This window comes from Gigantopelta aegis, chromosome 9, assembly GCF_016097555.1.
Source record: "Gigantopelta aegis isolate Gae_Host chromosome 9, Gae_host_genome, whole genome shotgun sequence".
NCBI classification, from domain to species: domain Eukaryota; kingdom Metazoa; phylum Mollusca; class Gastropoda; order Neomphalida; family Peltospiridae; genus Gigantopelta; species Gigantopelta aegis.
The window spans coordinates 28806644-28821542 of NC_054707.1; the positions used below are offsets into that span (position 1 = coordinate 28806644).

Sequence of the window (14899 nt, forward strand, 5' to 3'; positions counted from 1 at the left end):
ATACCTACATGTTTAAGTTATCATTTCAAACTACCCTCATTTAATTTAATCACTTCTAAATAATATCTTATTACGATTTTTAGTTGGGGTTATTATTCTGAATTAGGCCGTTCTTTGTTCAATTTCCCCACTTTGAATCGCGGTAGCCGTTTGGCGAATAGCTTCATATTTGGTATCAAACTGCGCCAAAATAATTCCTCTACAACATCCTTTCAGTGATATATTGGTGTGACCTAGGTGTAAGCCAATATCATTGAAAACTGGCCAGTTTGTTGCTAGATCTTAGCTAATTGATATACAGCCTTTGATTAGTCACTGACAAGGTCACTGCCGCTTTCTGAGTAATGGAAGCATTCACGGTTACAGTGGTTCATTGAAGGAAAATACAAAGGAAGAAAAAAAAAGAAGGCTACACATACGATTTGTGTTTGAAGAGCAATTTTTAAATGTGAATTTATGTAACATTCCAATCGGTTATTTTACTTTTTGGTGATTTTAAAACGAGTAAAAAAGACACACATCTTGCGAGAGGTTTCAATGAAAATGAACAAATTTAAGTGGAGCCATTTCGGTTACTGAGTGGACAATTGGAATTTCCAATTATTCCCGGGATGACAAGGACAATGACAGGGACAGAATTCTAAACCAAACTTTGTTCCTGAGTGACCCTAGATGAGACTTTGGGGAAATGATGTTATTTATTTCATGTTAACCCCCCAAAAAACAAAACAAAAAAACAACAAAAAAAACCCCACAACTTCCATACTTTCTCTGGAATCAGAATGTTTAAACTATTTAAAATTTATAATAATAATGATTTCGTGTATTGTGTTTGACGTATTATTTTAAAAATTTACTGTCTACTGGATTTTTTTGCTTAATTTGTAATGTGGAGCTTGTATAGCTTATACTTTTGTAAAATGAATTTCACTATTTATTTTGCTATGTATTAAATTATTTAATTTTATTGTATTTAACCACCCTGAACCTACAAAACTTTTTTCCCCATATAGTTCATGACTTAAATTTAATGTGTGCAAACTTTGAGAGCTGTACCTTTATTTAAGTATATTGTTGCTGGGGTGTTTTGATACCAGTCATCAAAATCCAGGACCTGATCTTAGGCGGCCATTATCTTACAATTATCTCATATATTACCGAACATGTTTTGCTCTAACTCCGTCAAAAATCAATATATTTTAAGGTTTGCACCACATTGAAGCTGAGACTACAGATTAAGAATATGCATACAAGTCCAATTTAGTTTTTTTGTGACATATGACTGAATTCATCAGGGTGGGTCATATTTAAATTGAATTCTTCATTAACCTTTTGACTACTGGAGTTTATAACCTTTCCTCACATATTTTCACTTTAAAATGTTATAAATACATATAATAATGTTAGTATGTGAAAGGGTAAGTATTATTTTTGTGGGGTTTTCTAATTGTGATAATGTTTTTGAGCAGTTACTGTTATTTAAAATTAAGCAAAAAATCTATAAAGTTGTGTGACATAAATAGCCAGACGTCCAGTATTAACAGACATTATTCCCAATCACTTTCTTTTATTGTCCAAACATTTTTTGTAAGTGAACTACGATTTACATCCCACTATTTTTTATTTTCAATTGTTGGTAAAATGGTCAAATTTATTATCAAAATAGCTTAACAATCGGCTATCAATTTCTCAAAATGATCTTGACATTGGCCATTATTGTCCAGTGAAAATCACTTTTTTAAATCTAAATTCCCAGAAATATCTCAAAGAAAAAACAAATTTAAAGTAAAATGGCCACTTTACTCTTGATCAAAGCTATTTCCTGTTGTTTTATTATTTAATATGAATTTGTGAATACATTGCATTACACTGTTGGTTTCCATGATGTCGGTCAAGATATCTTGCCTGCAGTAGTCAGAAGGTTAAGCATAATATTACATTCAGAGTCATAAATATATATTATTAAATGATTCTGAAATTTGAAGGTAATTTCCATCAATGCCATTATTAAATTTAAGTTCTAAAACATATCCTGCTTCTATAAAACCTTCTGTAACTATATAACAAAACAAAAAAGTGAGTGTACACAAACAACAGGGTTCATACACTTAAAGGAAGTCAAAATTCAAGGCTTTTTCAAGCACTTTCCAGGTCAACGTTACCAAAATTCCAGGACCTTACTGAGTTTCCACAGGTCGTTAAACACGCAAGTGCCAACCATCTTTGTGGGTTTACAATAGATTCATTAACTTGACACGCTCCCTGAACTTGCTAAATACCTAGCGGCAAAAAGTGACAAACTTTCTTTTCCAATATGGCGACGCTGTCGCTTGGATCTCGTGGCCGCGTAATCCTCGCATCACAAGATAAAAAAACAACAACAAACATTCACACGTCAACTGAGCCGGTAAACATCGATTGGCCGGACGATTGGCATTTGATTGTGCCACGGAAATGAAACAAATAATTTAATTACATGTTAAATAAAGTAAATAAAGCCTCTGTTTTAGGCGTTTATATTTTATTTGACATCAAATTATCATTTTCAAGGGTTTTCCAGACCGCAAGATGATTTTCAAGGGTATTCAAGCACTGGAATACATTAGTTTATTTTTAAGGGTTTTCAAGGGTTTTCCAGGCGCGTACGAACCCTGAAACAATCAAATCAGGACTCTGTTTATACAGCATCCCCCCCCCCCCCCCCATACATGTGTATATACAATTACTGCATAACAGATCTTTTCAGACAATAAATATTTTTTAAAGAGATAAATTACAATAAACAAACAACTTGGAGGAGGGGGTTTCAACAAACCTTGCTGTCACCCATGCATGAAATAAGACCAGGTCCAATTACTCGAATGTGTGCCTTACAATGAGGTCCAAGTGCTTTTGCCAAAGTCTGACAGATTCCAATTGTTGTAGTCACCTATTCAAAATACATAAAAAACATGATTACTAATCTGTTGATTAGTTTACACATTCAAGTACTATACACAGCTTTATATGTTTAGCTATAACTATACAAACAATAGCATAAAAACAGACAAAACCAGAGGTTCTACAATATGGTGGCCCGATGCCCGAGGTCAGTGTTTTTTAGACTCAGAACATCAAAAAATCACTTTGTGTGAGCCCGATGGCAAGTGAAAAAAAATTCAAACATTCCTGTGTGACTACAATCTGTGTGAAAACAAAATAAACATCAATCTACAAGTCACGTCTTTCAATTTGCTTTCACATGCAACATTTCACCAACAAATAGTTGGCCATCAGTAATTTTTGACCCATGCTTGACATTAATATACCTACCGACCGTCGTTACGACGACATTTATACCATCCAACCATAAACTGTCAGGAACAAACGTATATCAATGTTATTCAACCCCTGCGTGACATATATGTGTGACATTTTACAAGGAGCGAAATAAATTCATGACAAATTCATTCGATATAACAATAAAGTGACCCAGGGGATTACAGCTCTATAGTCCGAAGTTTCAAAAGTCCTAAGGTTCAATGGTCCGAAGGTTCAATAGTCCGACGGTTCAAGTCCGAAGGTTCAATAGTCCGAAGGTTCAGTAGTCCGAAGGTTTGTAGACCTAACTATAATCACGAAGAATGGCAAAAGAACAGAGTCAAATGCACTAAACAAATGTGAATTCTTTACAGTAATCACTAAGCTTACCACTGTTTAAAATGTTTAAGGTAACAGATTACAGAGTACACACATCGATTTCTATTGTCAGATGATGTACAGGTCAACAGTGTATATTACGTAAACATGAGGTTGTATATAAATTGGTTCAAAATATGTTTTAATTTCTCTTTAAACTGGATTTTAAATATTTTATATACCAGTTCTAGTGTCAGTTAGATACCATTTATCTTGCATTTCGTTTATATTTGTATTCACCTCACGTTCGCTCCCATTGGCGTAGTCAGGATTTTATATTGGTGGGGGACCAACCACATTGTTTTTGAGACTGTTAATAGGGAAGGAAGGAAGGACATGTTTTATTTAACGACACACTCAACACAATTGTTTTACGGTTATATTGAGTCGGACCACACAGATATTGAGACAGAAAAACCCCTGATGACCCTTCATGGGCTACTCTTTTCGATTAACAGCATGTTTTATATGCACCATCCCACACACATGATATTACATACCATGGCCTTTGTTACATCAGTTGTGGAACATTGGCTGGAATGAAAAATATTCCACCGACGGTGATTGATTGTGCATCAGACACTGTATCACTGAGCTACGACCCAGCCCCATGTTAATAGGGCAACAAACATTAAAAAATGTAGTTGGGGGGAAAATATCTGCTGTGGGAGAGCATAGCCCTCCTTCCCCCTCCCCAGGCAACACCAATGTTTGCTATTTAGGTACAGTTTGAAGCAACTCAGAAACTAAACAGTATGTAATGATCATTCGTGTAGTTTTCTCAGTTTATCCAAGAAAATTCTATAGTGGTCACGATTTAAACGCTTGGTGATGTTATTAATATATAATTATATAAATAATATAACAAAAAGAATTCCCCTTTTAAGAGTGGATATTTGAAAACATAAGTCATACCTGGATAGGCCAGTAGTATAATACAGGCCAGACCTGGATAGGTGAGTAGTATAATACACGAGTTAACAAAAAAGACATGTCAGTTTTAATTAAAATTACTTTATATCAGGTTTCCACGTTATAATGTCCAATACTAATGCAAAATAAAAGCAAAACTGTGCCTTTATTACACTCACCCATCTTCGCTATCAATGGATATCGACAAACACCTACTACTCAATTCCCAAGACGTAAAAGTACAGTTATACCTGCATTTTTCTTTTATAATCGATGTTATAACATGGTAACCAGATATAGCAACTTTAACAAGGATTACAACAAACAAAACGTCCAGCACGATCCACACTATTCAACAGTTAATAATGTGTTTAGCCCAAAGTGACTTCACCACAAGCTTAAAAAATATCCTCGAATAGCATATAAGTAACTACTGTGCTATAGTCTTTCAACGCACATCCCCCATTATTGTAAGACTGTTTGAGGTGAGCTACACTATCTTCGATTATCGCCACTTCTTCCTTCGAGGGTTTGGAGAATTTCCTCTGCGTGGTGCTGCTGCCGCTGAAACCTCCAAAAGTTGCTGCTCCCCACAAAATACTATATCCAGATAATTCCATGTACCGTATATCTTCGCCTATAAGTCGAATATGCTGAGAGAAAGAGCTGGACAACAGGGGTTTTCCTTTTCAGGGTATGTGTCCCCCAGGCAGGCAAAGGTACATACAAAAATCCACGGACCTACTGATATTAATAAAAATGTTATAGCCACTAAGACTATATAGAAACATATAGCAAAATTAATTGTGGTCTAAGGCCAACTAATGATACTTTCAGTTTTATCGTAGTGATCTGTTGTCAGTGTTGATAAATAAAGTTGCTGTGTTGCACAAAACCATGCTGTACAGTGCAATATGGTAACAGTCAAACAGCTTTCTCTATCTATTAGGGAATATTTCGTTTTGATGCTATGTAGTTTGATTGGAATATTGTGATGTACAAAACGTAAAAACTGAAGTTTGTAAAATAACTTTCTTTTGTTCAAATATTGTACATTAATATTCTTCTCGTGCTGAAAATAAGAAATACTTCAATATTTATAAGTTGTTTTTAATAGGTCCACTTATAAACGGGTCAATAAAAACAAAATGTTTTCAGGGCTTGAAATTAGGGACTCGACTTATAGCCGAGATCGACTTACAGGCGAAGATATACTGTACTACCATTTTATAAATGTCTTTATTGCACACATTAATAAGGGTGACCCATGGGTTAACATGTGTCAACTTTTGTTTTCAGTAATGTGTCTTGTAATAAATATACGACGTCCAAAAAAACCTATACCAAGACTTACGAGACTACTGAAGAAGAACTAAAATATGTTGCATGTTCCAAAGCTATATACTACATGTATGGTGTTTTGGCATGATGTTAACAAAATGTAATTTCCATTATCCAAATTATAAAGGGTAAAATACATGTTAACATATAATGCCCTATTTATACCATACACATATATCAGACATAGTAAAACATTAGCCTATGTTCACAGAGTAGTGTTTCGGATCAATGAACCTTCGGATTACTGAACCTTCGGACCATTGAACCTTTGGATTATAGAGCGGTCCCCGCTTAATTGCATAGCACCGGTGTGTGTCAAATTTATGCTAACAACCGGTATAACCAATTATCCGATAGAGCCCCATTTCCAGATTATAACCAACGGTAAACTTTACAAATGCCTTGTGGACAGTATATCTTACTCTTAACTGCAGAACACTGTCTGAATGCCGATACATGTATGTATTTAATTTGTTTATACATGTATTTTAAAATAATAATAAATAAAATAACAGTATAAATGTTGTAAGATAAAATATTTTTAATTTTGGATTAATTGTTACCAATCTGCGGTTGTGTTTACCGATAGCATTTCTAGCCATTCAAAACAATTTTGCACTGGAATGTTCCAGCGTTCTGAAAACGAAAACATCATGTACCCAGTTTATTGTCATTGTAAAGGGATGCAAAATGACGTCATTAGAAAACTGATGTCATTCAAATTACAAATTAACTATATTATTACAATGCTTGATTGGCTACATTAAAATAACAACCAGTCTACTTACCTTGACCCCTGTCAAAAGTATTTCAAGTTCTATATTCAGCAAACAACAATGTTCGCAGGTCTGTATGTTTTAAGTTTTTAAATAATTGTAGGCACAATAGCAAGTCTAAGTTTTAAAAGATGAAAGAAAAGTTAGTTTTTTCATGTCAATGTAAATTGCCATGAAAGTCAAACTTGTTCTGTAACAGTCCATGATAAAGCTATACACAAAATTTCAGCTCAGTATCTCAATGCATTGTGAAAAAAACATCCTGTAAACTGTGTTGGACAGATGGATGGACAGACAGACAGGACAGAGATAGTACAGAGATAAAACCTATAGTCCCCTCTGGTTGAACCGGTAGGGGACTAATAAAGCCACCTATTGACCTTTACATATGAATCCTTTGCATTTTTAGCATTTAAGTTAATACAGAATTTTTTTAAAAACTGGTTTATTTTTCACTTTTAGGCTCTACCCCTCAGACTTAAAGGGGGTCAAAATGACCGAATTATCAAATTTGTTTCTCTATGTGCCAGTGAAGCTTCCCACAAAATCTGGTTGGAATTAGTCACGTAGTTTTCGACAAGTAAAAAATTTGAACATATTTATGCACACCTAAAAAGATTAAAAATTCAACTCCATCTTACATTACACAAGAACTGGAATATTACATTATGAAAAACAAACTAAAACTATAAACACTTACCAGAATTTTATTAGCATCTGCCAGTCTTTGTTTAATAGCTGCTGGTAATTCACCAAGGTTCGGTGTGATGAACTTTGCTTCATTTAATATTGCCACGACCTTTTGTAGCGCCTCACCACGCACTTTCCATGCTTTATCGGAGAACTCCATGAGGAGATCATCAGTTATTTTATCACAGATGTCATTTCTTGGGATCAGATCCTGAATGTTCACTTCTTCAGGCTCATCCACCACTTCTTCCTCCCCAGCATCATTGGAAGCAGCAGCTACCAAACCACGAGTAGGAGTAGGTGGTTTCTGACCTTTCCCCTGCAAAAAAACACACACTTTTAATTCATCACATTTGTAACAATGAATCTGACTAGGAAAATAAAAAGCTTTATTTAACAAAGTTAAAAAAGTTTGTTTTGTTTAATGACACCACTAGAGTTGATTAATCATTGGCTATTGGACATCAAACATTTGGTACCTTTGACATAGTTTTAGAGAGGAAACCCACTACATTTTTTTCATTAGTAGCAAGGCATCTTTAATATACATCATCCCACAAAGGATAGCACATACCACAGTCTTTGACATACTAGTTGTGGTGCACTGGCTGGAACGAGAAATAGCCCAATGGGTCCACCGACTGGGATTGATCCCAAGCTGACCACACGTCAAGCTTTACCACTGGGCTACACCCTTTATTTAACAATGCACTCAACAATTTTTTTGAAAGATTATGTGGCTTCAGACATACCAATAAGGATTACACAGATAATGAGAGGGGAAACCTGCTGCCGCCATTTCACATGCTACTCTTTCCGATTAACAAAAAGGGATCTTTTATATGAAGAGTTTCATTGCAAAATGCGATAAACGTCAGATTAAAAGCCATTGTGCGAACACCATTTAGACACTGTTCACACGTAGACAAACACAAGTTCAAATTCAGTTTTCAGCAAAACGTGATACAACTGTCTGATTATTTATGGCAGATAGCAGAGAAACTGGTGTGTTTATGGTGGTTTGGAATAAAACGTTTTTAGGTTTAGGTGTGTATAGTGGCATTTATCGTGTTTGGCGATGAAACTCTTCAAATATACATGTATGTAACAATAAACATCCTAGACAGGATAATAAATACCACACCTCTGTTACACCAATTTGACCAGAAACAGACCTGTCTTTGAAGGCATTTTAAAAATGTTGTTTGTTTTGTTTAATGACACCACTAGAGCACATTGAGTTATTAATCACTGGCTATTGGATGTCCATAGATGAGAATTCTCCAGATTTATCAGAAATTCCGGATTTTTGCGCTGTCCGATTTTGTTCCAGGTTTTGTCAAAATGTGCTACGTTTTACCACAGCAGTCGGGGTTTTATATGAACCCAGCAATCCAGATTTTATACTAACCACCATTTCGGCGATTCCAACATGACCGCGGTTATGTAATACAGGTATGTTATCTTCATCACCATTGGTCCATTTTGATCTTGCGAGATCTGTGAGCAGTGTAAATGTGCATACTTGTTTGGACTAAAGTGGCAGACACTGGTCGATGCACCTCACGTAACTGGCATATTAATACTTGCCAGCCAAACAAGTGACAGCGGCGAATTTGTTGGAAAATTCCTATAAGGCAGTCGTTGTTATGTCTGTATTATTCAGTATTATGTTTAAATGATGCAAAGTCAAGGACGAAAAATACTTCTGAAAATTAATGTATGATGGGGTTATTTAGTGTAACATTTAGCTGTAGCCAACAGACAAAGACTTCATATAAAATAAACGAAAAAAGAATGGTAGAAAACGTTTTTTCCCCGATACACATTTAAAAAAATGATTACTAGTAAGAACATTAAATACAACATAATTCGATAATGACACCAGTAGAGCACATTGATTTATTAATCATTGGCTATTGGATGTCAAACATATGGTCATTTTGACACAGTCATAGAGAGGAAACCTGCTACATTTTTCCATTAGTAGCAAGGGATCTTTTGTATGCACCATCCCACAGACCGGATAGTACATACCAGGGCCTTTGATATTCCAGCCATGATGTACTGGCTAGTTGGTGTAAAATGCAAGCTGTAGATGTGAGAGACAGGAGGTGGCTAAGATGTTTCTTGATAACTAAAGTGTGCCAACTATTGAAAAAATATATTATGAAATTTACAATGGATAAAAATATTGTGAAATCACCAATTTAAAAAAATAAAATTTAATCAACCAACCCCCCATAACAAGATCTAAACTGATAATTAGAAAAGGATAATTTTTTTACTCAGATGCCAGGAAATTGTCTTTCAGGCCGTTATATTTTCAAATTTTTCCGGGGACATACCCCCCTACCACCTAGATGTCTTGACTGCCTTGCATTATTAGCTATAACCTGCTAAACATTATGTCCATTAAATTTTTTTCTAAATAAGCCGCTGTAATTTTCAGGATTTTTTGGGATGGGGCATTCTCATTTATGGATGTCAAACATTTGGTAATTTTTTACATATAGTCTTAAAGAGGAAACCCGCTACATTTTTCTATTAGTAGCAAGGGGTCTTTTATATGTATCATCCCGTAGACACAGTAGCACATACCACAGCCTTTAATATACCAGTCATGGTGCACTGGCTGGAACGAGAAATAGTCCAATGGGCCCACTAACAGGGATTGATCCTAGACTGATCGCGCATCAAATGAGCGCTTTACCATTGGGTTACGTTCTGCCCCCTTGAAGACATTTAAGAAATTAGGCCTTTATTCAAGATAATAAAACCAACCCAATTAATTAGGTCTTAATCTCTCCCACCACAATAAATAAAAGTGAAAATACAAGTACTGTATATCTTCGCCTATAAGTCAAATTTTTTACACCAATTTTTTTTGCAAATAGCCAAGAGTCAACTAAAAGAAAAGAAAAAAAATCTCCACCCCGGCATGTCGTAAATGATGTTTTGCAAGTCTGTCATGGGTTTGTTTATAAATTACGATCTCATCTCAAAGTAGCTTCAAACTCACAATAGTACTACATGTGCTTACCTTTAATATTTATTCACTGCAATAAAACATTATTTGATTCTTGTGATCCGTTATTGTTGTTTTTACAAAGCCGCTTGGTATTGGTAAACACACACACCCATGTCTGAACCAAAAGACACGAGTAGAGGTTAATTAGGTGGCTTACGATACGATCCACAGATAATGATATGTGGTCATAATCCGGTAAACTTGAACCTAGTGAAGTCGGTGTGTTGTTTAATGTTAAAACAACACAGGCAAATCGATCTTTGTTTTAATACTCAGCCAGTGGTATGACGGGGCTGGTAGGAAGAACTTGCGGCTTACATAACTTCCTGCTCCCGAAACAATAGTTACCGACCTCATGTGATCCCGATACCAATGAAAACGAGGCCACTCTAATGAATATTAAATAAACAAGTTTATAAACAGTCAAACCTCTTTTAAAAAAAAAATAATGTAACACCATGTTATTCTCATCAGTGAGATTAGCAATTTAACAGTTTAAAACCATCAGGGCTTCTAGAATAGTAGCTCGAGGCGATGGCAAGTGTTTTTTTTCTTTAATGCTGTTAATTGCTGTATAAGGTATAGTAACTTTATTTAGACTGATCAATAGTTTTAATATGTTCTACCATAAAGTATGATTAATCAGTCCATTTGTTGTCTAAACTGACACTAATCAGACAACACAATCTCAGTATCACAAATTGTACAATGAAAAGTTATTAACTTTCATTTACTGGACCAGGTGTTATTTTATTAACAGTTAAAATTGGACAAGTGGAATTTTAATCATGGCCATTGAATTTTCAAATCCACTGGCCCCATGGCAAGTACATTTTAGAAAATGTGTTTGTAATGTTCAGTATTATTCATACTTACCTAGTGCTAGCACAACAACAATCTAAAAACTTCTAGAACCTCTAACAAAGACTAATAGCTTCTGGATTGGTTCAGTAGCTGTTAACAGTCTTCCCCACAGAAGTATCTTTCAAAAACATCAGTGTATTTTTTAATTTAGTTTACTACAGGGTTTTTTATATTAGTTTCTAGTGTTGACCTACATTACTATCACAATATTTTATTTGAAAATAAATAAAAAAACAGATTGTTATTTGCAAAGCCTACTATACACATCAAAAAGAACTTTAAAAACCTACCTTCTCAAATTCTGTGTCTATTTGTTGGAGAAGGGCTGCTTTTTCATCTTCAAAAAAGACCCTTAAGCTATCTCCAATATACATGTACAATGTGCCCAACAGACTTATTGCAGCTGTCCGCACAGCCTGTGGGGAAAACAAACTTCATTATTACATACATTTTGAGAGTTAATTCTTCATTAGTAACACATATAATTCATGTCATGTAAAGCAATTTATAAAAATGAATAGAACAATAGCTTGTTCAACACCTATATGTAATTTACAATAATTCTTAAAATGTGTGCAGTGTTTTAGTTTTTGCACTTTCACGTAAGCAGTCATTCAGGCATAAAAATTGTACCAACAGATGTTAATGTGCTTGAACTGTATGGCAGTATCCCTTGGAAAAGCAATCCATTTTTGACCTAGCAGGCGAATTTCTAAAATCACTTAAACATTGCAGGTCCTTTTTCATGACAGTTTAAAGTTTGTTTTGTTTAACACCACCACTAGAGCACATTGATTTATTTATCATCAGCTACTGTATGCCAAACACTTGGCAATTTAGATGAAACCAGCTACATTTTTCCATTAGTTGCAAGGGATCTTTTATATATACCATCCCACAGACAGAACAGCCTTTGATACACCAGTCATGGTGCACTGGCTTGAACAAGAAATAGCCCAATAGGCCCATTGATGGGGATCGAACCCAAACTGACCGCGCATCAAGCGAGCACTTTTACCACTGGGCTACATCAAGTCCATCAAGAGAGATATATATGTACAATTAGCTGATCTATTTAACTTGTGATTATTTTATATTTCAATTCCATAACACTCTAAAATATATTTCAGAGGTCCTAATTTTTACACACTATCCAAACCCTCACCCACCCGGTGCTGTCTTATTTCCAGAAGGCCCTTTTTTTTTCCTTAGCAGGTCATATTTCTTTTGGTCTGCTACTTTAAAAAAACAACTAAACCCGGTCATATATTGCTTCCTATTTCGAGCCCTCACATACATCAAACTATGAGGTAAGATAACGATATCAGCACTACTATTGTCATATATATCTATCGTGACGATAATGTTCTCCTACAATCACCAGCCTGTTCCATGATGTGGTGTAATTAATTATTATCATCGTGAAAAGTTACAAGAGGTCTGAGTCTGTTTTAAGCCACTAACACAGATGTCATATGACAGTTTAAAAATTATTTGTTCATTTTCTAAAAAGGCAACAAACTTTAATAAAATAAAATAAAATGTTTTACGCAATACAACCTTCACCAAAAAGTACTTTTTTGCATTTGACAATTTTCACTTTGCAAATCAATAAGCATAGTTACTCATGGCTTTCCCATACCAACAAACATATCCGAGATGTTTTGAATACTGTAAACCAGAAAAATACTGCATGCGTATTAATTTCATTAATTTCGCTCCCAACACCAAGTCGCAAGATGTATACACATGCATTATTTTCCAGGTTGCAGTGTGCTTAGATGATATCTGATTTTCTATAAACTAGTAAACCATGAAGGAAAACAAACAAAATACAGTCATAATAATTATCATTCAATTTATTTAGAAATACTAAATACTATTAAGTAGCACTAAATTGTTCCGTTTCGCCAACTCACAATAATTATTAAATTATGATCATGTGACCACTAATGTCCGTTTACTCATTTTTGTCCTGAATTGTTAGCAACTACATGTAATAAAATTATTCCAGCCTTTCTCCACCTGGTGGTAAAACCTTCACATTTGCACTTCAGTTCATCAAACAGAAATTATCCAGTTTGAGTGAATGGATTTTATCATACCAAGTTTAAGATCAATATTCACGTCATCTGCTGTTTTGCCACATTTCAATGCCAATTTGACTTTTGGGGATTAATATTCTTGTTCTTGTAAGTGCAACCATTCTGTAAATTCAAAAGGCACTCCCCTGTTGAAATGTTTAAGAATGCCAGTTGTTGTAGCTATCTCCATGTGCCTGTTGACATTTCCATCACATTCGGCAGTTATATCACATGGGGGTTTTCAGCTCCTTCAATTTTTTTTACATATTTGGTTTTCCAAGTTTGTACAATGCTTTCGTTTAGTTTCTTTTTTAACTTTAACACAGATGTGAAGTGCCTAGCCACTTTTGTATTTCCATTTTCTGTGGCATATTTTGCAATCTTTGAACATTGTTCTTCTGCTTGCAACTGTTACCCCCATTGGTGTCGTCCATAACTTTCACAAGTTCGTTGTTAGCCGATTACATTGCCAATGTGTCGTCTGTTGTTCCAGTACTCTAATTCCGGAAATAAAACTCAAAATAATGCAAAGACAACAGGTTACTGATCAAGCTTACTTAAGTTCTGGAGTTTTTTAATGAGCGCCTCTTCAATCACTGGCGACTAAATGTTAATTGTTTCGGTTACAAAAGGTACCTGTATATTAATTAATAACTAGAGCCATGAGCTGTGTTTCTGTTACACGCCAGGTGGGTAATCCTCTTTACTCAGTACCAGAGACAATTGTTTGATGCCGGGTAACATGAAACACTGCTTTTCTGGACATTGTATAAATACATAACAACCACACCGACAATAAAGTGTTTTTTCACACCGATATAGGCAATATTGGCCTTTTTCACTTTCTTTTTTACAGATGCCAACAGTCAATCGCAAACTTTATAGGTCACGAACATGCGCTAAGGTGCGTATTCATGAAAAAAACATGTCGCAATATTAATCCGGTTTACAGTATTCAGGAACTAACCTCTTCACACAGTTTTAATTGTTAGAGGGACACTTAAGACTGCTTTGTGGAACATTTGTAAAGATATGTATGCCAGGAATAAAACTTACCTTAAGTCACTACAATCAACCTTAGTTACGATTCCTTCATGGAACAACCCAGATTATTAGAGCCACCATAACTGGTGTAACTATAGAGTTTTAAGGATTGCAGCAAATATTTAGTAAATCTAGAAAGTGTGAACACAAATAATTGAAGGTTAAAAATAACAACTTACTGGGTTTGTGGCTCCTAGTGCCTTCTTTATGTTTTCTATCATTTGTTTGATGTTAAGTCTAAAAAGAACACAAAAAAGCATTCATTAAGTTGATGTAAAATAATCACTATCAACAATGAGCTGATGTGTTATAATTATAGGCTGCAATACAAAACAAATGAATTATACATATTCATATAAAAATACTCATTTAAGCATTAAAATTATATCTTGTGAATAAAAATTATGGTGTTGTTACTCATTCACAAAAACGATATACTGAGCTACTTATTTTATTTCATAATTATTGAAGAGTTAGAC

At 34.8% G+C, this 14899-nt stretch overlaps 1 protein-coding gene across 2 annotated transcripts in view; it reads right to left on the reverse strand.

Annotated features, from left to right (window-relative positions):
- The window catches only part of LOC121381864 (cytoskeleton-associated protein 5-like), a 200247-nt gene that overhangs the window by 86189 nt on the left and 99159 nt on the right, over positions 1 to 14899 (reverse strand). For both annotated transcript variants that reach the window (XM_041511240.1, XM_041511241.1), the window contains exons 21-24: positions 14600 to 14657; positions 11583 to 11708; positions 7408 to 7716; positions 2816 to 2929 (exon numbers count right to left, since the gene is read on the reverse strand). In XM_041511240.1, coding sequence (XP_041367174.1) covers positions 2816 to 2929; positions 7408 to 7716; positions 11583 to 11708; positions 14600 to 14657 — 607 coding nt within the window. The remainder of the gene's footprint in view (positions 1 to 2815; positions 2930 to 7407; positions 7717 to 11582; positions 11709 to 14599; positions 14658 to 14899) is intronic.